The sequence below is a fragment of the Dipodomys ordii genome, unplaced genomic scaffold (genome assembly GCF_000151885.1).
Source record: "Dipodomys ordii isolate 6190 unplaced genomic scaffold, Dord_2.0 Scaffold1, whole genome shotgun sequence".
Lineage (NCBI taxonomy): Eukaryota > Metazoa > Chordata > Mammalia > Rodentia > Heteromyidae > Dipodomys > Dipodomys ordii.
Window position 1 is genome coordinate 24,603,396 of NW_012267217.1, and position 24,575 is coordinate 24,627,970.

Sequence of the window (24,575 nt, forward strand, 5' to 3'; positions counted from 1 at the left end):
TTAAATGACAACAGAAATTATGCTTCAGATATCAGTACATAAAAAGCCAGGCCAACTGGCATATCCATGGAACCTCAGCAGTGGGGAGGCAGGGGAACAGTTGACTAGTTCAAAGCCAGTCTGGGCTACATTTTGAGATCCTGTGTCCAAAATAAAACAAAGCAATAAATCAGAATGGAAGAGAGCCAAATGTTATTTAAGAAAGTTCTTTACTTGAAAAGGTCAAAGGAAAACAATCCAATGAAGCATGTTTATTTTTCAGTAATACCAAAAAGAAAAAAGACACCTCACTGTTAGGACAACCTGTACAATGAGAAAAACCCAAGAGTTTCCATAGTCTATTGTATATATACATGAAAGTCAAAGGTCATAAAAGAATTAATGAACACCACAGGGTGCCAGTGGTTCAAGCCTATCATCTTAGTTACTGAGGAGGCTGAGATCTTTGGATTCAGGTTCTAAGCCAGGCTGGACAGGAAACACTATGAATTAACCACCAAAAAGCATAAACTGGAGCTGAGGCTCAAAGTAGTACAGAACCATCCTTGAGCAAAAAAGCTAAGGAACAGTGCCTAGGTCCAGAGTTCAAACCCCAGAAAGAGTGTGGGCACACCCACACACATACATTATGAATGCATTCTTTTTGGGGGGGGGTCGGGGGTCCGGTCGTGGGGCCTGAACTCTGGGCCTGGGCGCTGTCCCTCAGCTCTTCAGCTCAAGGCTAGTGCTCTACCACTTGAGCCACAGCCCCACTTCCAGCTTTTTTTCTTTTTGCTTATGTGGTGCTGAGGAATCGAACCAAGGGCCTCATGCATGCAAGGCAAGTACTCTATCACTGAGCCACCCATGAATGCATTCTTTTACAATTATTAGCAACAAGAAAAGACAAATCAAGCCGGGCGCTGGTGGCTCACGCCTGTAATCCTAGCTACTCAGGAGGCTGAGATCTGAGGATCACGGTTCAAAGCCAGCCCGGGCAGGAGAGACCGTGAGACTCCTATCTCCAATAAACCACCAGAAAACCGGAAGTGGCGCTGTAGCTCAAGTGGTAGAGCGCTCGCCTTGAGCTGAAGAGCTGAGGGACAGTGCCCAGGCCCAGAGTTCAAGCCCCACGACCGACAAAAAAAAAAAAGAAAAGACAAATCATTTAAAAAAAAAAAACTTTCTAGGAAGTCAAACTTCAAAAAAACTAAGAGCTAGGTGTGGGGGCTCATTCCTATAATCCTAACTACTCAGGAGCCTGAGATCTGAGGATCACAGTTCAAAGCCAGCCCTGGCAGGAAAGGCTGTGAGACTCTTATCTCCAATAAACTGCGTAGAAAACCAGAAGTGGTGCTGTGGCTCAAGTGGTAGAGCGCTAGCCTTGAGCTTAAGAGCTGAGGGACAGCGCCCAGGCCCAGAGTTCAAGCCCCACGACCAAACAAACAAACACACAAACAAAAACCTTAAGATTATATAAGAGTAAGCTAATCCATTTTTTATAATTTGGGTGATTCAATTAGAAATGAAAATATCAGATGATAGTATGATATACCTTAGAAATATTAAATGAGTAAGAACCTGCTGCAACAAAAAATCATTTAAGTATCAACTGTTCTCCAAATAATGAATTATATACATGCCAAGTCTACTTGTTGGTGTCAGCATTCCAAGATAATCTTTATTTTCTTGAACTTACTCTCATTCTATCTGTGAATTTGAGAATAATCTGGTAAAAATTCCATATGTCCATTTGATTTATTGAATATAAAGAACCGAAAGCTGATAAAAAAGACTCAAATAAGACCTATGAAAAGCAGAGTGTTAACGAGGAAAACACTCAGCAACTTACAATTTGATCCAGGAAGGATTCAATAACAAGTAAACATATTACAAAATACACAAAAAAAAATATCTGAAAGAGAAATGCATTTTAAAACTTCATTATATTACTACAAAATCAATATACAAATGTACATTATAATTCTCCACCACTGATTCTTTTATTTTCTCCTTCCTTCCTTCCTTCCTTCCTTCCTTCCTTCCTTCCTTCCTTCCTTCCTTCCTTCCTTTGTGCCAGTCCTGTGGCCTAAACTCAGAGCCTGGGCACTGCTCCTGACCTTCTTTTGCTCAAGTATAGCACTCATCACTTGAGCCATAGCACCAATTCTGGCTTTCCCTGTTTATGTGGTACTGAAGAATCAAACCCAGAGCTTCTTACATGCTAGGCAAAGCACTCTACCACTAAGCCACATTCCCAGCCCTCCTAATTCAATTTTAAAAACACTTGATAAAATTGACTGGGTTCCAAAACTTCCTGTGAACTAAGAACTTTAAAAAGAATGAAAACCATTTTTTTTGTTACAAGAAGACTATTTCATCTCTAAAACTCTAAACTTTTATTTTTCCCTCCACTATCAATGGAAGTGGGTTAGATCTGCCCCCCAAACCCCTATCCTTTTCATGCCTCCACTCCCAACACACCGGCCTAAAAAAAAAAAAACAATAGTAGCAGGTTCCACAATACTGGTCATCTATCATCTTTTTTTCTTATTTTCTTGAGGGCCCCAGGTATTATCTCTACTGTACTCTCTCTTCTCTCCCCCCCCCCACCCCAGCTGTTTCCCCCTTCCCCTCTTCTTTTTAGGGATTTGGTCAGGTTTTTTTTGGGGGGGGGATCATAACTACTACTAGAATGTTGAATTTCTCAGCTTCTCTCAGTCTTAGATCTCTAACACAGGCTTTGAAAATGTCAAAGGATTTGGACTAGTGTGTCAAAGACAAGTGAAAACTAATGATCAAAACTTAAAACATGTTCTTACCAATGAAAGATGCTGACTCACAGGAATCAGTGGCTTATGCCTGTAATCCTAGCTACTCAGGAGGATAATATCTGAGGATCAAAGCCAGCCCAGGCAGGAAAAGTCCATGAGACTCTTATCTCCAACAAAACCACTCAGAAAACCAGAGGTGGCACCGTGGTTCCAGTGGTAGAGCACTATACTTGAAGTGAAGAGCTGAGGGACAGTGCCCAGGACCCGAGTTCAAGCCCCATGATCTCTCCCCCACCCCATACATACACACACACAAAGATGCTGACTCATTTTTTTCTAATTTAGCTTTGCTGAGTATCTGGGGAAACATGGCGGGGGTGGGGGGCGCGGGGAGAGAATGGTAGTTTTATTAAGAAACCTAGGCCTTTAACAGTCTGTACACGAAATGGGATTTGCTTTCACAGCATGGCTTAAAACAAGCCCAAATTATATATGACAAAATTTAACTAAGACTGTATTATAGATTCACAGTACAGCTTGAAAAATGAATGTTGTGATGGGAATTCATCTCTTAACATTTTATAACCTTATACTTCTTGCCTTCTTGTGAGTTCAGTAGCCCTTTGACTTGTGAAGAATTTGCTGTCCTCTTAAGTGATTGCTGACGTCTCCCCTGAAATCTCCTGAACATGTGAACATTATTAAAGAAATAAAACTTCTGTTTCCCACACAAGTAACAAGTGACTTCAAAAACAACTCAAGCTAAGTAACAATAGCTCATGTCTATAATCCTGGCTACTTGAAAGGCTGAGAATGAGAAGATCGTGATTTGAGGCCACTCCGTTCACCAGACCTATTCACAACCCACAGATGTACATAGTGTACATATCTGTCACAAAGCTCATACTGGAAAGACTGTGGTACCAGGTCATCCTGAACAGAAAAGTCCATGAGATACCGACTCCAAGAAGAGAAGCTGGATGCAGCAGTGAACAACGGTGATTCAGCAATGATCAGGGAAGGCTAAATGGGCAGCTCACAGCTCAGGCAAATACCTAGGCAGAAAGTAAAAACCTTATCCTAAAATATAACCAGTGCAAAACAGTGCTTGAGGTGTGGTTCAGCAGTATCATGTTAGTCTAGAAAGCTAGAGACTGTAAGTTCAAACTCCAGTACAAAAACAAAGAAATTAACAATTATGTATCTACGGTCATTTTTCCAGGAATTTTACTTCCAGCAACTATGGAGTCTTCTCCCTTAAGGGGAAGAAAATCCAATAACATACAGATATGCTCTTTTTTCTCAGAGTCCAACAGTGCCAGGCCAGTCTTGTACTGCAATGGCACTGCATCTTGGTATCATGAGGCAAAATTAGAAACTAAAGATTTCCAAGTAGAAAAGAATTTTTTTGGTGTGAGATAAAATTTTGCTACATAGCCCAGGTAGACCTCAAACTCATGATATTCCTTGCCTCAGCCTCCTGTCAGGATTACAGTTGTGCACTACCATGCCAGTTTCTGGAAAGAATTCCAGTGATCATCCTCTATGATTTGGATTAATTCCCCCCAAACTCCTCATGGTAAAGGCTTGATCCCCAGGCTGGGGTAGTAGTGGGAAGTGCTGTGCATTTTTAAGGGGCAAGCTTTAGGGTGAGACCTAGAAGATCCTTGAGTCATGAATACTGGAGATTGCCCTCAAAACAACTGTGGTACTTATCTCTTCTATCTCTTCTTAGCTGAGGACATGAGCAAACTGCTCATGATAAGCCACTCTCCCAAAGCCTCAAAGCAGTGGGCCCAATAAACTTTCTCTTCATAAGTAAACTGCCTCAGGTATCATGTTACAATAAAACAAAGCTCACTAACACATCATCCATCTAGGAAATTCTATCAGCAGTCAACAATAAAGTTACCTCAATATACATTTCAATATCTGTAACACTCATGAGTTTACATTAAATGTTTTCTGTTTGAACGGAATACAACTTGTAATTTTTTAAACCTCATTTCTCTGAAAGTAATTTATATTACACTAGAAAAGAATTCCTTTTTCATATATTAATTTAAATTGTAATCAACTAATGTGGCTATTCAAATTTTTCAATCCTATTTAAACATTTAGGCCCACAAAGGAAGATGAATAACAGAATAAAATATACACCACAGTGTGCTCCAAAACATGAGAAAAATTAGAAACAAAAATTAGAAACCATCATATAAAAATGCAAACCCTAGTATTTCCATATCACAGAGACTATAAATGGAGATCACACCATGACTTAATAATTTATTCTTCTTTGAAGAGTAATCTTTTTGTTTTCAAATTATTCATTGGCTTAAGTTGCTATCATATTTCTACCTACTTTATCACATCTTTCCCAAACACAAATATTATCAAAGCCAGGTGCTGCTTAAAAGTCTATTCTTCTATTTTTCCCCTCCATTTGTAAATAGATATCTGCAGCTTTCAATTAGAAAAGATTACTAATTTTGAGTCTATTAAGACAGAACAAGAGTTGTAACTATGAGACCTGTTCCCATGCTACAGAAAACTTAAGACATCACAATGTACTCAGAAAAAGGAGAAAGAGATATATCTTCCTTCTTGCCTCTCCTCCTTATCTCTTTTCTTTCCCATTCTTTCCTACCTTTCCTTTCCTCCTTCTAGGTATCTTCCTTACATATCTCCTCCCTTTTTTCACCCCTACTTCTCCTTTTTTTTGACCTCTCTTCCCATCCTCGTTTCACTCATACTAGGCATTAAACTCAAGGTCTTGAGGATATTAGATAAGCACTCATTTGAGCTGTATCCCATCCCTCAAATCTCAACCCTTTTGTTTGTATTTTGGTCTTAAGATAGATTTAGTTTATATTGCCAAGACTGGCCTCCAACTTGCAATCCTCTTGCCTCTACCTGTCCAGTAGCTGGGACCAGGGGCATTCACTGCCATACAAGTCTGAAGCGCTTAATTTGAATATAAGTAATTACTCCTGAGACCTAATTACCAAAACCTTGTCAGTAAGAATTTCTTATCCAAAATTCTGGGAATCAAATATTTTGATTTTGGAAAATTTTAATAAATATAATACCATGGGGATGGAATCCACATTTAAACATAAAATTTATTATGTTTTACACATGATACATACAGCCTGAAGGCAATTTTATGCTACATCTTTAGTGTGTCTATATTCTAACTATACTCCATCACATGAAGCCATGGATGCAATTTTCTATTTGGTATCATGTCAACACTCAAAATTTTGGATGGTGGATTTCAAATTCAGATTTTTAGGTGAGGGATACTGATAAATGAAGGATAAATGAATGCACATATCATTTTAATCTGAATAAACAACAGCATAGTTTTAGGAAATTGTTAAAGAACTAAAGCTACTGGGACAAATCTCTAAGTTCTAAATATCTTAAGATTAAAATAATTACATTAAAATATAAATTCTCTTTACATTTCTTCTTGTTCTTTTTTTTTGGGGGGGTCTATTATGGGGCTTGAACTCAGAGCCTGGACACTGTCTCTGAGCCTCTTTGTGCTCAAAGCTAGCACTCTACCACTTGAGCCACAGTGCCACTTCTGGTTTTTGAGCGGCTACTTGGAGCTAAAAGTCTCACAGGGGAGATGGGCTTTGAACTGCGATCCTCAGATCTCAGCCTCCTGAGTAGCTAGGATTATAAGCATGAGCCACAGGAGCCCAGCTCACATTTCATGTGTTTAAAAGAAAAAAGGGACAGTAAGCTTATGTATAGTTTATAAGAACATTTTTAAAAAAGAACTTAGTAGTCGGGTGCTGGTGGCTCATGCCTGTAATCCTAGCTTCTCAGGAGGCTGAGATCTGAGGATCATGGTTCAAAGCCAGCCCAGGCAGGAAAAGTCCATGAGATTCTTATCTCCAATAAACCACTCAGAAAACCGGGGTGCAGTGGCTCAAGTGGTAGAGTACTAGCCTTGAGCTTAAGAGCTGAGGAACAGCCCCCAGGCCCAGAGTTCAAGCACCACGACTGACAAAAAAAAATTTTTTAAAGGACTTAGTAAAACAACTTTCCAGACTTTGTATCTGCAGGCTTATACCTCTCCCTATGTAAGACAGGAGCAAGGAAGAGACAGGTTAGAATAATCTCCACTGAAAATGAATTCTCCAAATTAATGTAAATTAAATATTTTTTTATTTTTATGTAAATGGGAGGCATATTATTGTATAAATTAACACTGTGACTTATTAAAATTTTAATCATATATATAATATTTTGGCAGTTTAAATTGTGATTAACGGTTCGAAAATGAATTAATATCTTAAAATATGCATTAAATGTTTATTTCCAGTCACAAGTGATCAGGGAGATCATAAAAGGTATTCAGTTGGCTTTCCCTATCTGTGGTGAGTTCTATGAATTAATAATAGGCAGAAAAAGATTGTGTTGGCAATGAACATGTACAAATTTTTATCTCTTATTATTCCTAAGCAACGAAGTATAACAACTATCTATACATCATTTATATCACACTAAGTATTATAAGTGCAAGGATGATGAGGTAAAAGGAGGATATATGAAAGGTATACTCAAATATTAGATCGTTCTATACAAAGGACTTAAGTATACTCAGAATATCTGAAACAATCCTCTATGGATAACGCAGGTAGATTGTATGATATGATAAAACTGGATATGCCAGTTTTACCAGAAGCATCTATCAGATTCACTGTCTTAGAACGTCTTGAAAAAAAATCACCCGATATAATCTAAACCAATTATGCAGTTGAAAATGATTTGAAGATCTACAGATTAAGTATATGAAACTCTCCAAAATACCGTACTGGTATTAAATCAGTTATGTCAAACATTACATACAGAACCACACGACATAGACACACACTGTACTGTACCATCATTTGGATTTACTGCAACAATGTCATGGATTTTGGAAACTTCAGGCGTGAACATCTTTCCCAAACTTTAAAATGCCTTCTTCAAAAACCCACAACCCGAAGAGGCGGCACAAAACTCTATTTCTCCAAGTAGTTTGAATGATCTGAAAACTAATATTAACCAAATGGTTCATGACACTACCTCCCACAGACAAGACCCGACTAAAATCGAGTCGTGTTCACCAACTCCGAATTTTTTCCACTCACAAAAATTACGTTCACCTATTTAGAAATAAAAGATAATGCCACATACACCACACCCTCTTCTTTCCACCTTTCGCGGCTTCAGCAACGTAACTACCACTAAGTATCTTGCCTCAAGCAATCAACTAGGAAAATGCGCGTGAGATGAAGCAGCACTAAACTCCCAGGACGCAGAGCTTTTATTATCTGCAGAGAAATAAAGTGAGACCAAACACAATCACAAGAAAGTCTGGGAGGAGTGCATGAAGAGCGTGACCAAATTGCTGCACTCAACCAAAGCACATAGATGCGATTACTGCGCGAGGATTCCCAAACCTGAATCCGTTTAAAGGGCAGCGCTCACCCTTCGAGTTGACCTGAACGGGACAAGCTCCACAGTCCTAAAAAGAGCAAGACGTGAGGTCCGAGCGTGGGCCGCTGCTGCAGATCTGGGTGAGCTGCGCAAGCAGAGCTCATCACCCCGGCGGAACCCAAGTGACCGGGGGGAACAACAAGTCAGGCCTCTGAGCCGGCCCCAGCTGCGCTCTGCCTCACAGACACCCATACCCACTGACCTGACGCTTACCTCCTCCCCAGACTCCCGCCTCCAGTGCGGCCCAGAGGCCCCGCTGTCCCGGCTGCGCGGCGTCCCCGCGCCCGGCCCGGGAGGACGGGGAAGGGAAGGCGAAAGCGCACGCGCGGCTCCCGGGAACCGGTCCTCGGCCAGCGAAGGGAACCAGGGAGACGAACGTGAAGCGGAAGCCGCCGGCCTCTACGCCAGAATCGAAAAGCCCCGGGCAGGGGAAAGAGACAAAATGAGGAGTCCCGAGAGTCCGAAAAAGCAACGAAAGCACTGCCAGGCCGCTAGAAGGATCGACTCCAAATGCCGCCGGAAGTCAGGGGTTTACCCCAGTCCTCTGCAGCCCTAGCTTCCGGCCGCCAGATTAGTCGTCAGCGAACAGGCACCGCCCCTTTCCTGGACACGCCCCCTTGGGCATTTTATGGACTGCGCGGTGTTGCTTTTCCCGGAAGTGGAAATCCTCGACTAGTGGGCGAGTAGGGGAGGTCCCGGGAGGGCTAGCCTGGCGCCCGCAAAGCCGAAGGTCCCAGTTCAGGTGACTCTACGAAGGTGAGCAGGGGGGCTCACTCCTGTTCATGCTGGATGCTCTCTTCCTGAGGTTGACTTCTGAGGGTCAGCCCAGGCCGGAGAGTCCGTGAGATCCTCATCCAGTTAACCGCCCGGAGGCCGGACGTGGAGCCGGGACCCCGGTGGTACAATGCCAGCCCGGGGACGGAGACAGGCTCGAGTTCAAGCCCCGGGATCGGCACAGAAAGGGGCGTAGGGGGAAGAGCTTCCCCTTCCTACAGTGAACCACTGCCTAAAGGGTCGCATTTGCTATTGGGAGGTAACCGGAGCCATTCAGCGTGGGTTACTGAGTGACAAGCAGGGGTTTGCTCGGAGTTTGGCCCAGTTTGAAAATCTGTTGACAGAAATGGATCGAAAGTTTGCAGTCGAAAAATTTAATGTACTTCAGTTCACTTTCCTTATGCTGGGAACTGGGAACTTCATGAAACTAAGTATTAGAATTGCTTCAGCTGGTTAATCAGACATCGCAAATCCAGAGAAAGCCGGTACTTGTCCTCTTACAATTTTTTTTTTTTTTTTTTGGTCCGGTCGTGGAGCCTGAACTCTGGGCCTGGGCGCTGTCCTTCAGCTCTTCAGCTCAAGGCTAGTGCTCTACCACTTGAGCTACAGCACCACTTCTGGCTTTTTTCTTTTTGCTTATGTGGTGCTGAGGAATCGAACCCAGGGCCTCATGCATGCAAGGCAAGCGCTTTACCACTGAGCCAACTTCCCAGCCCTCTCTTACAATTTTTTAAAGCAAAAATAACACATGATACCTTATTTCCCTTAATTTAAAAAATAGCATAGGTCTTGATCTCTGATAAATCCAAGGAATAAGAAATCCTTTTCTTAACAAAACAACCGATCAAACTTTAAAAGGCAAAAAAATTAGTACCATGACTTGACCTTATTGGAATCAGGAAATTAATCATATGGGAGCAAAGTGGAACATCCAGGATATTAAACATTCGTGATGACATGCCATGCTATTTTAGAGACAGCTGCCAGAGCTTCTATACAAGTAGGTTTGATGAAACGTTCTGGCAGCAAGAACCCGTATCTGCCTTTATCTCGAAGTTCAATTGTAAATGAGTATTTAATGCCCAAATCATAGATCCAGTCATCAGAACCGCCAGGAGCTAAGTCTAAAAACAGAAGAAAAAGAAGGGAGAAGAAGAAGAAATGTTACTTTTTGTGAAATGAACAACATGGGATTTTTTTTTTGTAAAACTAAAAAGAGCTTTCTTTTGATTGTTAAGTAATGTATTGCTTGTCTGAGAATTGTGGAGATTTGAAAAAAACAGGTTAAAGAAGTAAAACAAAAAACTACCTATAAACTTCACATAGTTTTACCACGAAGTGATAAACTATAACTGTTGTAGCATTGTTTTCAGTGCTTTTATTTTGATTACTTAATGTTTTTACTAAATAAAGTCATACAACACATGGTGTTTTATAACATTTTAAAATGTAATTATTGTAACATTTCCAAAGATAGTACTACTGAGTTCCACTCCACATAATTTTCAATGATCTCACAGCATTGCATTATAAAGCAATATGTAATTTATTTAATAATTATTTCTTTGGATACTTTTGATTTTTTCCGTTTTTAGTTCATATAAATAACTTACAATGAGCAGCCTACTAATATAAATAACTTACAATAAGCAGCCTAGTTCATACACAATTATTTGTTTTTTAGAATGAGCACTCTTGTTGATGAATAATTATATTTAAAGGAAGAAATATTAGTATTTCTACACAGGGTCCTGTGCTTGCTAGGCAAGCATTCTACCATTTGAACCATACGCAGAGCCCAACTTTTCTAAAAGATTTGCTTAAGAGTATTCACAGTAAATATGTTCCCAAATAAAGTTCAAAATAATTGAACCAATTTATACCTTCACTCACAAGTATGCCCACTTCCCCCTCCAATGGTAAGCATGTTTTCTGAAATTTTTATGGGTGAGAAAATATCTACTTGCCTTAATTTATATTTCCTTGATTATCAGCAAGTTGGACATTTTTGTTTCATCTATTAGTTACCCAGCTTTATAGTTCTATCAATTATCCTCCTTTGTTTTTTTCCCCAGGCTTGGTGCTTGAATTCAGGGCCTGAGTACTTTCCCTGAGCTTCTTTGTGCTCAAGGCTAGTAGTGCTCTGCCACTTTGAGCCACAGTGCCATTTCTTGTTTTCCGGTGGTTAATTGGAGATCAAGTCTCATGACTTATTGCCCAGGCTGGCTTCTAACTGTGATCCTCAGATCTCAGCCTCCTGAGTGGCTAGGATTACAGGAGTGAGCCACCAGCCCAGGCTAAACATGGTTCATTTTGCAAATTATTTATAAAATGACAGCAATAAAAACATTAATGTTATTAGCATGTTCAATATGTGAAGAATTTTTTCTTCAGTTATTTATAGCAGAATTTTTTAGGTTTATTTTTATTATCTTTAAGTAATTGTACAGAAGAGTTGCCATTCAATAAAGCAGTTTATGAAAAACAGACATAAAAAGAAATATAAAAATATTTAAAATAATGATTTAAATATTTAATTTGATCTTTCTAGATTTATTTTGATGAAAGATTTGATAGAAATTCAATTTTTTTTAGTAACTTGTCAGATTTGCAACCCTGTGAATTGAATAACATTCTTAACTAATTTGAAAGACTTCCTTATGAATGTCAGGTCTTATATACTTAAGTGTCTTTCTGTGTTATATGTATGTATGGATGGATGGATGGATATGTATTTGACACAGGGTCTTGCTTTGGAGCTCAGTAGTGAGTCTGGAACTCACTGTGTAGCACATATTGGCCTCAAACTCATAATCATCTTGCCTTGACCTCCCAAGTCCTGGGATTACAGGCATGCATCACCATGTCCAACCTCATTATTCTCTTGTATTGATTGTCCCTTCCTTGCTCAATTCCACACAGTCCTAATTACCATAGCTTCATTGTGCCTGAATATCTCAATGGGAAACAAATTTCTCAGTAGACTTATTTTCAGTATCTTACAAGCTCTCCTGCCAGCTTTATTCTTTTAAATGAACTTCAGAATCATTTAAGTGTTCACTGGAATTGTATTCAATGTACAAATTCATTTAAGAAATTCTTTGTATTTTTCTTCCACCTAGACACATAAAGCCTTCTGGGTTTTTTTTATTGATTCTGTATATGCACACAGACAAACATATACACTTAACAATGAATCCAGTAGATATTATGTTTGTATGTGCATGTGTATATATATATATGTGTGTGTGTGTGTGTGTGTGTGTGTGTGTGTGTGTTTATACATGTATGTAATGGAAGGCCATGAGACCTTTTTCTGTTTTTTTTCTACCTGATTATTTTTAATAAAGAAGAAAGTTCTAGAGTTGTGTTTATTTAGCTCATAGTCAGCCCCCATAATTAATGATTTCATGGTTACTAACACTTTTGGTTTCCTAAGTAAATAATTATATAGCATGTAAAGAATGACCAGGTTTATGTATGTATACTTGAGTTAATTGTGAGATTGTTTACTGAGGCAATGTTTATATTAAAAAATGCTCATTAATAGCAGACTGAACCATTCACTCATTCAATAAATATCTCTGGTAATCATGATCAACATCTGGTATTGATTCCTCTAGACTTTTCCTGTGCTTACACATAAATACATATAGATATGTCCTAGATGAATGGGTAGAGATGGACTGAAAGCATCTTAATAAGAGGATGCTCTATAATTGGATCCCTTCCAGAGGTACTGTAGCTAATGCTTTGGGGGGTAATAATAGGGGAGATGGGACATGGGAAAGCTCTGAATTGTAAAGGTTAGTTGTGGGGTTCTTCAGTCACAAGGTGAGACCTGTGATAGCAGAGACAGCAGAAAATGAAGTGACACCAAGGAAAAGAGGTACAATGTGGCTAATTCGGTGGACAATGGGATGGTTATGGAGAAAGGCAGAAGTGGACTTCCTGCTAATAGGGTATTGGTGCTCAAACAATTTATTGAGGTCAATATAATACTATTTGTATACCCTTGTAGATCATACTTCTTACAGGAAACTCTGGGATTTTGGAGATACTGTCTCAAAGCCTTTTCTCATCCCTTAATATATTATACCTTTATTTGGCAGCTGCTAACCAAGTGGTTCCCCCCAAAATGTGACCTTACCCTGAATAGTAAAAACAATCCTTAGCAGAAAGAGCAGTGCTGGAGGAATATTAAAACTAAACTTCAAACTCTACTACAAGGCCATAGTAATAACAAAAGGGGGGAGAGGTAATGGCACAAGAACAGACCTGAGGACCAAGGGAATAGAACTGAAGATCTCAGAAATGAACCCGCAGACCTGTAGCCCTACCTAATCTTTGATAAGGGAGCAAAAAAAAAAATAGAAGGAAGACAGCCTCTTCAATAAACAATGTTGGCAAAATTGGTTAAACACCTGTAGAAAAATAAAGCTAGATCCTTATATATCACCCTGCACCAGAATCAACTCCAAATGGATCAAAGAGCTTGAAGCAGACACCCTGAAAATATTAGAGAAAGAAATAGGAGAAACTCTAGGGCTCCTCAGGTTGCAATTTTCTTAATAGAGACCCAGAAAAACAACAAATCAAAGAAAGGTTGGACAAATGGGATTGCATTAAACTGCAGAGTTTCTGCATAGCAAAGGACATAGCTAGCAAGATCAATACAAAGTCCACGGATTGGGAGAAGATCTTCACTAGCCATACAACAGACAATGGCCTCATATCTAAAATATACTTAGAACTCAAAAACATTAAATTCTCCAAAAAAATCCTCAAGGAAACAACGGCCTACGGGCAGTTTGTTTTTTTGGAGAATTAATTTTTTTGAGTTCTAAATGTGTGTGTGTGTGTGTGTGTGTGTGTGTGTGTATGTACAGATATATATAGATTTCTATGCTTCCATCAGAAAGAATGACACCGCCTCATTTGTTAGGAAATGTAAAGATGGAAAAAATTATATTAAGTGAAGTAAGCCAGACCCAAAGAAATATAGATCCCATTGTTTATGTAATTTGCAACAATTAGTATATGTCTAGGATAATTTTATCAGATGAGCAGAAAAGCTCAAAAGCTATGTACATATGACCATATAGATGATGCTAAGCAAAATGAATCCCAAGATATGGATTCAAGAGGTCTTTCTTTATTGTTATTGTTTTGAATGTCCTATGTGATTTTTTTTTTTTTTTGTCGGTCGTGGGGCTTAAACTCTGGGCCTGGGCTCTGTCCCTCAGCTCTTCAGCTCAAGACGAGCGCTCTACCACTTGAGCTACAGTGCCACTTCCGGTTTTCTGGTGGTTTATTGGAGATAGGAGTCTCACAGTCTTTCCTGCCCGGGCTGGCTTTGAACCACGATCCTCAGATCTCAGCCTCCTGAATAGCTAGGATTACAGGCGTGAGCCACCAGCGCCCGGCTTGCCTATGTGATTTTTTTGTTTCCTTTATATGTTCTTCTCCCTATGATATATCCCTTATTGTCACTGTATTTGATTTTTGTGCCCTGCATCTTTTTTTTTCTTTTTTCTTTTTTCTTTTTGGTCCAGTCGTGGAGCCTGAACTCTGGGCCTGGGCACTGTCCCTCAGCTCTTCAGCTCAAGGCTAGCGCTCTACCACTTGAGCCACAGCGCCGCTTCTGGCTTTTTTCTTTTTGCTTATGTGGTGCTGAGGAATCGAACCCAGGGCCTCAGGCATGCAAGGCAAATGCTCTACCACTGAGCCACCTTCCCAGCCCCATTTTTATTTTTATTTTTTTTTTGCCAATCTTGGGGCTTGAACTCAGGGCTTGAGTTCCCTGAGCTTCTTTTGCTCAAGGCTACCACTTTACCACTTGAGCCACAGGCACACCTTGAGGCTTTTCTGTTTATATGGTACTGAGGAATGGAACCCAGGGCTTCATGCATGCTAGGCAAGCGCAATACCACTGAGCTACATTTCCAGCCCCCTGCATCTTGTATATACACATTTATCTAATTTGTGAAGGGGAAGGAGAATAACAAAATGCTGAAACAAGGACACAGGATGACCCATTGCAACAATGATACTCACAAGACACTATGTTGGAAATGAACTTTACAACTGGCCGGGTGGGGGGTCGAAGGGGGGAGGGGGGAAAATGGGGAAAGAAGAGGAGGGAAGGGATAGTAAGAGAAAAACAAAGGAGGGAGTAACAACACTTGACAAGAAATATACTCATTACTATTGTAACTGTAACCCCTCTGTACAGCATCTTTACAATAAAATAAAAATTTTAAAACATGTGACCACACAAATAGACTTTTCCCAAACCACTTTAGTTAAATACTTTCTCTTAAATGTAATTATTCTCAAACCTATCAGTCTATTTCATTTTCTTTAAAGCACTTGATGAAATCATACTATATTTGTTTCCATCAGAAGTTGGCAAACTGTCTGGAATGGACAGGGTAGTATATATTTTAGGTTTTGTGAACCATATGGTCTCTGATAACATGACTTGACTCTGCTATCAGGAAAACTAGTCTCTGATAACATGACTTGACTCTGCTATCAGGAAAACTATTATACAAAATATTTAAGTGAAAGAGCATGGCTGTATTCCAATAAAATGTAATTTATGTAAATAAATACAAATTTCTTATCAGTTTTCATGTGTCAAAATTTTAACTCTTGCTTTTTTTTTTCTACCACTGAAGTTATGGGAAACCATTCTCGGTGCAAGCCATTCTTAGCAGTAGGTTGAATTTGGCTTATGATTTGCTGGCAGCTGGCTGCATGTTTATTTTCGGTTCCACTTATCCCATCTGCTCTTCAGCTTCATAAGAAAAAAATCATGTGCTAGACATGAAGGCTCAAACTTGTAATCCCTGCTATTCAAAAGGCAGGGATGAGGAGGATCATAGTTCCAAGGCCAACCAATGCAAAAAGTTAGCAAGTGGTGGTACATATTTCATATCTCAGCTATATTGGAATTACAAACAGGAGGATCACGATAAAGGTCAGTCTAGGCATAACTGTGAAATACTATAGGAAAAATAATGATAGCAAAAAGGTATGGGGGTCATTGCTTAAGTGGTTTTAAAAAAAAAAGTGTAATTCCCTGAGCTCAAAACCAAGTACTGCCAAAAAAATAAAAAGGCTGGGCTAGGAAGGTGGCTCAGTAATAAGAGTGCTTGCCTCCCATGCATGAGGCCCTGGGTTCAATTCCTCAGCACCACATAAGCAAAAAGAAAAAAGCCGGAAGTGTTGCTGTGGCTCAAGTGGTAGAGTGCTAGCCTTGAGCTGAATATCTGAGGGACAGCGCCCAGGTCCAGAGTTCAAGCCTCATGACTGAAAAAAAGCTAAATCATTATCTGTTATCCCATTATGGAGTCTTTCAATAAACATCTTCCAGCAGAAATTAATTTTAAAAATTGCCATATACAAGCTCTAATCAGTGTGATATACACAAAAGACATCCAACTGCAATGTGTTTTAAGCTATACTGTAGACAATAGGATATTACACAAAAGCATCAAAGATAAATGGCAAGACCTATATTGGTGTAATGTACAGCATGCACCTTTACATGATGACCCTCAACATCTTAAATACTCTTTTAACCCTATATGACCTTTCTCCTTTGCAAGCATGGTTTCAATTCTATTCTCTATAGTGAGGAGCTAAGTTTTTCAGTTTTTTAGTTTTCTTTAGTGTACAGCTTCATTAGTACAGCTTTTTTTCAGAACTGTCACAGCTATTATGCTTTGTGTTTCTGATTTTTATAATGCAATTATTTTACCTATGACTTTGTTTAAGAATAATTGGGATCTAGTGGCTCATGCCTATAATCCTAGCTATTCAGGAGGCTGAGATCTGAGGATTGCCATTCAAAGCCAGCTCAGACAGGAAAGTCCTGGAAACTTATCTGATCAGCCACCAAAAAGCCAGAAATGGATCTATGACTTAAGGGTAGAATGTTAACCTTGAGTAAAAAAGCTAAAGGACAGCACCTAGGCCATATGTTCAAGCCCCAGGCACAAGAAAAGAAAAAAAGAGGAAATGTTATAGCTACACAGAAAATTTGAATAGAGATTTCTTTAGTACATCACAGTTTTTCAAAATCTCAAGAAGAAATTCTGGACTTGGGCTGTAGCTCAGGATTAGTCAACTTTCCTAGATGCCCAGGGCTCTGGCTTCAATTCTCAGCAAAAGAAGAGGAAGAGAAAGGAAAGATGGAAAAAGGAGGAGGAGGAAAAGAAGAAGAAAACGAAGGAAGAACAAGAGAAGATTAAGAAGAAAGAAGGAAGAGAGGAGAAGGAGGGAAAAAAATACTCACATAAAGTCTCTGCACCCCTGCCGTGTGTATACTTGATATTTTTATTAATAGTCTCAATAGCACGAACTGCTTCACTGGCCACTAGAGACTGGAAGCAATAGCATGTGAAATTTTGGTTAGTGTACAGTATTAAAACAGAAGTAGAAATTTTAAAAAACACAATCATATTAATTGCATTAATACATATAAATGAAAAATCTGTATTCATCCAACAAATAAATTAAGAATATATTAACTTTAAAATATTTTTCCACTTTATGGCAATCACAATTGGGTGGTGATGAATTCTTCACATGCTTGAACATTTTAGCTAATTTGCTTAAATTTCCACATAGCTCTTCAGGAATTCATTTACTACATGAATATATAACTATATTTAAAAGGTTTGAATTTGGTAGAGCGCTAGCCTTGAGCTGAAGAGCTGAAGGACAGCGCCCAGGCCCAGAGTTCAGGCGCCATGACCGGACCCAAAAAAAAAAAAAAAAGGTTTGAATTGTTGCATTCCTGGGTCAAATTAGACTGAAACTTTAAATTCAGCATCACCCATTTATTTGTGACTCCTTATCCTATTTTCTATCTCTCTACCTACCTACCTACCTACCTACCTATATTTAGTGATTCTAGGGATTGAATATAGGAGCTTATGAATATTAGGCATGAATATTATGAGCCACACCCTGAACCTCCCAGTCTATTTTCTTCATTTGTGAATTGTCTACTAGTTCCCCTAGACTGATATCCCCAGTGTGAAGCAACATAGTAACTAAGTTCCCTGTTAATCTGCATTTGGTTCTGACTTAGAAATTTCTGAAATTTCCATATAAGAACTTTTCTGACTTATGATATTCACTATCAGCCTTCCAAAAAAACCAGAGGAATATCCAAATAAAAAAATCCCTTTTTTGTTGTTCAAAAAGTACATTTTGAGCTGTATGCCAGTGGCTCATGCCTGTAATCCTGGCTACTCAGGAGGCTGAAATCTGAGAAATCAGTGTTTGAAGCCAACCCAGTCAGGAAAGTCCATTAGACTCTTCTCCAATTAACTACCAAAAAGGCTGAAAGTGGAGCTGTGGCTCAAGTGGTAAAGTGCTAGCCTTGAGCAAAAACTCTTGAGGACAGTGCCCAGACCTTGAAGACCAGTTCAATTTTTTCCTTGGTTTTCATTGTTCATGGGGCTTGAACTCAGGGCCTGCTTTTCTGCTCAAGGCTAGCACTCTACCACTTTGAGCCACAGTTCCATTTCTGGTTATGTGGTAGCTAATTGGAGATTAAAGTCTCACCACCTTTCCTACCTGGCTTGGCTCTGAAACATGATCCTTTAGATCTCAGCCTCCTGAGTAGCTAAAATTGCAGGCATGAGCCACCAACGCTCAGTTCAAAACTTCTTAAAGTACACTTTTGAGGGATTCTGTTGTCAACATAATAAAATACAAATTTATTTGACACTCAGAACCCCTTCCTAAGCTGACCTTCTCTACATCCTGTGGTGTTACCTACCACTGTGCACATTCTTAGTCCTTGAGCATCCTTCCTATGGGAAAGGCCATCTCCTCTGCATAGAAGGTCCTCCCTTGCCTATAGAAGTCCTCTTCAGTGCCTGTCTGCAATTGTGTCTGCTCTTTGATGTCAATAGCACCTTATTATTCTTGCTTCTTTATAGTATGACTCACTTTAATGGGCTATAAAATCCTCAATGGCAAGAGCCATTCATCTCAGCATTTCCCTCTGACTGAGTTAAAGGCCCTCCAGTGAACAATGGAGTGGATTCTGCCACTTGTGCAGTATACTTCTTTAGTATCGACCATAGCCACCTGAAAGTTCAGCCATCTGTGACATTTGCTTATGGCTCAGATTCTAATTATATGGAATTATTCTAAAGGGTAGGCTATTAGCTAATGCTTCTTTGAATGGCTGCTGAATAGTATTTTACACATAACAACTCTCACTTGCACTGATAGCAATCCGAAATTAAGACAAAATCAGACTAATCCTACTTCCAAATTATGATAAACACACTTTCATTTCTTCAAAGATAATGCCATTATTTCCTTTGAGAAGGAAAAAGATTCTTAAGTATCAAGTATATTTATATTCTAAATGGTTTGTTTTCAAAAATGCAAAATAATCTTACATTTGTCATCAGTAATATTGTTTTATTGTCACCCTTAATGTGGTTACGTTTTATTCTGTTAAGAGAGCTGGGGATTAGGGTGAACAATAAGAATCTGCTACTATATACCAAGGAAAGATCTAGGATGGAAACTTGACTAAACATATCTACCATCCATCAAACATGATTTCATCCCTTACAATTAACCCAAACACAAAGCATCTGGGACCAAAGAATAGATCATGTAGGTCCTCTCAGATTTACCTGTATTGTCCATTATGTATCCATTTCCCTCCCTCCTCCACACACAAAGGCTTGTCTCAGTTCAGATAGGCGAGTTTCTTTAATAGCACCAGACCCTTGGTACATAAACAGTTCTCACTGCTGATACCAAATGATTAGTGTATCTGGGACTTAATCCATAGTATGGTTTCATAGTATGCAGTCCTATGAAACTATTGACTCCTTGTTCTTATGGCTTGATAGGAAGATTAGGTCAAGTGGAATAGTTCCCGGTGGCCATTCAAGGAGTTTGTCTGACATTTTCTTAGGGAAACCATCTGCTTGGGATGAAGTTGATATTCTCAGGATGAGGCCCATTTTTATAGTTAGATGGTGATGTAAAACATTTTCCCTTTTGTCTTCTAAACAGGATTCCCCCAAACATATACATGCATGCGCCCACACACAGTTTTTTTTTTTAATATTTGCTTAAGTATTGTTAGTGGCTGAAATTGTAAAGAAAAAAAATAAGTAAGACTGACCAGTTCCTCATGGTCTTTGCTTTTGCTGCTGCTGTAGGAATAGGGAAACAATATCTGCTGCGAGTATGAATGCATGCTGATATAAGCTTTAATGTGGTTGATGTTTCTTCTCAAGAAATCAGCCACTGCCTTTACTTCCGGCTCAGATTCAGGATAAAGTCCACAGTAGGTTTCAGAGCATGAGAAACTTGATGCACCTTTCTCTGTGATAGAAAGAACATAAAGTTAGGCCAGGCATCAGTGACTCATGCCTTAATCCTAGCTACTCAGGGGGCTGAGATCAGAAGATTGAGTTTTGAAGCTAGCCTGGACAGGAAAGTCTATGAAACTCTTCAATTAACTGTCAAACAAACAAACAGGAAGTGGAGCTGTGGCTCAAGTAAAAGAGGACTAGCCTCAAGCAAAAAAAAAGTTCAAAGAAGTTCAAAAAAGCTCAGCATCCAGACCCTGAGTTCAAGCCCTAGGATTGGCGCGCGCGTGCGCACACACACACACACACACACACACACACACACACACACACACACACGGGGTTATAAGAGATCATGCACTGAACTGAAATTTGTATCTTCTCTGACAATGTATTCTCTGTCTATAGTGCAGCATTGATTAATGTTTCAAAATGATAGCTCACCCATTTAGATGAATGGCTTGGGGCAGACTTGGTAAAGAACATGTTTTTGAGGTCCAGCAAGTGTTTGTTTCTTTTGAGTGTTTGTTAAATATGTATATACCTACATAGCAGATCTTTTACAATCATCAGTCCTGTCTCCCTTGCTGCCTGGAGGCAGCCCCACTTGCAACCTTGAAAAAGCAATCAAGAGAGTCCCAGAGGTGTCAGCTCTGCTTCTAAACTTCTGGTTATACGAGGGAAAAAATGAATCATATTTCTTTTAATCACTGTAAATTTGGATATACATGCAGTTTAAAATGCTAATGAGTGTAGTTCATAAAAGAAGATCTTCAAAGTAGCAATGGAGGCAGACTTGAGTCCCCAAGAGAGAATCTTCCTAATGGATTATAATGATGAGCAATACTGACTGCCTACTTTGAGCATACTAGCGTGAGTTAGTAAATAAAACAGGATGTTAAAGTTCTTGCCAAAGTAACGTTTACTCATTCACTTGAGAGACTATAATATGCGTCACTTCAGATGGTAGCTTGACTTCTGAAATGTTTCCCTCTGTCCCTAATTCATTAGTGTAGAGCCTACAACTCCCATCTGACCCAAGCCATGTGTGCTTGCATTAAAAAAATTGATGTGTGTGTGTGTGTGTGTGTGTGTGTGTGTGTGTGTTCAGAGAGAAAGAGGATTTAATTATTCAATTTAGTTCTGTTGTATTGGGAGATATAATGTTGGGATGGGGAGAAAAAGCATGAACTAACACCTCTCTCCCTGGAGGCAAACTATTCTCAAATCAGTATTCACTGACTACTTTAACTCCTTCAAACCAAAATGATAGATTGTCACTGTGCTTACTTTTTTATTATTTTTGACAGTTTCATTATTTTACTCTTTTATTTATATTGCTCATGATAGAAAGGAACTTGTTAAGAAGGTGAATGGTGAAGCAAAAAATGGTTTAACACTACAGGAGTAAGTACATGTATAAATTAAAACAGAAGGTTTTCTATCCTGGGTCTTTGATATCCTCATGGTGAATGTTTTATGTATTTGTTAAGACAGTGTGCTGTTATTAGGCATGTCCTTATAGAATTTCTGACTTTTGAAACTAGAAGGGACCTTGGAAAACAGATCCAACTTCCCCATTTTAAAGATGAGGAAAGAGTAAGGAGGAGAGATTAATGCTTTAACCACTCTAGCTAACTTTTGTGACATTGCGTTTACTCCAAGTATTTGTTTTATGCCCAAATTCAGATAGAGTCTCCGTGTAGTTAGAATTCATAGCCTTTGCTCAGCTTCTGAACAAAAAGGCATTATTGGAAATAAAGCAAACAACCTACCACACCAATGTTTGGAAGCAAAATTCCTATTCAAATCTGTTCCAACGCAGGGATTGTTCTTGTGGAAAGACCGGTTCTTTCTCCACATTCGATTCTAAATGAGCAAGACAGGAACAGATGAGCCAGGTGGCCATGTCTGCAGCTCAAAGAAGGATCTAACTTTTAACATCCAAGAGGCCGGGTTGGGTCTCCATCCTCTAGCCCTCCTCTACCCTGTCATCCTGGTACTGTCTGCAACATTCCTTTCCTATAGCCAAGGTTCTACTTGTGTTTCTCAGACTACTTTTGAGCCAACCAAACTGGTAATATTTGATAGATTTGAATCTATACAAATAAAAAACTGCCGCTGGTTCCAGTAGACTATTTATTGACCATCTTCATTGGTCTTTTTAAAAAATTAATTTTACTCACAGGCTCATTTGGAGCTCCTTCAAGAAAAGTCAAACAGCTTTGTGTGGGAACGCAGAACTATAAGGCATGAATTTTTTGGTGTTTTTTTTTCTAATCCATTTTTTGAGATGTATCCTGAAATATTTATATTAATGAATTGGTGCTATGATGTCTGGGTATGGTAGACACTTCGAAATACTATGGGAATGGTAGAAGTGGTTTGGGGGCACAAATGACATAAGAGTGGTCATGACTTGCGCTCTGGTTTAGCTCTTACATATCCCCAAGAAACCCATGTGCCACTGGCTTGGCCACTAATCACAGGTACTACTGGTTGTGGTTGCTGAGGTCTAGCTAAAGGAATCGATGTCATTTTATGCATTCCGTGGAGGGTTATATTGGGACCCCGCCCCCTCCTACTTTCTCACAGGTAGCTTCCCAGCCACGAGATAAGTATCTTTTTATTCCCCCTGGGGCTTGAACTCTGGGCCTGGACTCTGTCCCTCAGCTCTTCAGTTCAAGGCTAGCACTCTACCACTCTACCACTTTAACCACTTCTGGTTTTCTGGTGGTTAATTGGAGATAAGAGTCTCACAGACTTTCCTGCCTGGGATGGCTTTGAACTATGATCCTCAATCCTCAAATCTCAGCCTCCTGAGTAACTAGGATTATAGGCATGAGCCACCAGTGCCCAGCTGAGATGAGCATCTTTGCGACACTATGTGTTCTTACCACAAACCTTTCTTCTTTGTAAGTTTTCACCTCAGGTATTTTGTCACAGTAATGGAAAGCTCACTAATATAATTTGATAATCATTGAGACTGTGTGATATGTACACAGGATGTTACTATTTAATATCTACTTTTATATATGTCTGAAATGTGTCATAATAGATAGTTTTTTTTCAGAAGACCATTTTACCAAGATCCAGGATTATGGATATTGATGCTATACATCTTATATCTTCAATAAGGGCATGTTTTTTTTTCTGGTCTTCACCTACCTTTTTCCATGTGTAATCATAACCATCCACATTAATTACTGGCATTACATAGAAGTCCACATGACTCAGGATATTGGTGTACAGACTTTCTTTTTCATAGAATTGAGTTACCTAGGAGTTAAGCCAAGTATGTTTAATAATATCTCGTTTAAGCCCTTCTAAAATATTCTTTTTTAAAAAACATCTTGTTCCCTTTTTAAGTCATTTGGCATCTCCCAATTTGCAGATAAAAATTTCAGGAAGACCATTGCTTTCTTAAAAGGACTGAAATTAGGGCATTCGGCTGCTAAGCAGTATAAGTGCCTTTCATGTGGTACAGTCTTAATGAAGGCAGAAAATAAAGCCATACATTTCTGAATTGTCCTTTAAAAACAAAATGAATTATTTATTAAAGCTTAAAGGAAACAAGTCTATTTTTAGCTCCTTTTACAGTAATTTGTTTCTATCAAAATTTATATCTACTTAAGCCCCATACTTAATTACATAATATTTCTATTTGTGGCAATATCACTATTTTTTTTTTTTGGTCCTGGGGCTTGAACTCTGGTCTTGGGTGATGACCCTCAGCTCTTCAGCTCAAGGCAAGTGCTCTACCACTTGAGCCACAGCACCACTTTCAGTTTTCTGGTGGTTAATTAGAGATAAGACTCTCACAGACTTTCCTGCCCAGGCTGGCTTTGAACTTTGATCCTCAGATCTCAGCCTCCTGAGTAGCTAGGATTATAGGCATGAGCCACCAGCACCTGGCTACATGACTACCTTTTGATTAATAGATTCATTTCTTTTTTTTTCAAATGAAAAGACATTCTATTTTCATGGATTGGTGGAAATAATATTGTCAAATAGCCTATGCTACCTAAGATTTGAATGTTTTTTGCAACCCCACCAAAATTCAATCATTCTATTTTACAAAAATAGAAAAACTATCTCCTTCTTTCCCTCCCTCCCTCCCTCCTTTCTTTCCTTCCTTCCTTCCTTCCTTCCTTCCTTCCTTCCTTCCTTCCTTCCTTCC

At 39.2% G+C, this 24,575-nt stretch overlaps 1 protein-coding gene across 1 annotated transcript in view; it reads right to left on the reverse strand.

Moving 5' to 3' along the window:
• Positions 1-9,768: 9,768 nt before the first annotated feature.
• Cpb2 (carboxypeptidase B2 (plasma)) overlaps positions 9,769-24,575 on the reverse strand; it is a 34,907-nt gene continuing 20,100 nt past the window's right edge. The window contains exons 4-9 of the mRNA XM_013011222.1: positions 23,746-23,926; positions 23,564-23,674; positions 22,171-22,264; positions 20,206-20,408; positions 17,332-17,419; positions 9,769-10,150 (exon numbers count right to left, since the gene is read on the reverse strand). Of these exons, the coding sequence (XP_012866676.1) occupies positions 9,966-10,150; positions 17,332-17,419; positions 20,206-20,408; positions 22,171-22,264; positions 23,564-23,674; positions 23,746-23,926 (862 nt within the window). The 3' untranslated portion in view covers positions 9,769-9,965. The remainder of the gene's footprint in view (positions 10,151-17,331; positions 17,420-20,205; positions 20,409-22,170; positions 22,265-23,563; positions 23,675-23,745; positions 23,927-24,575) is intronic.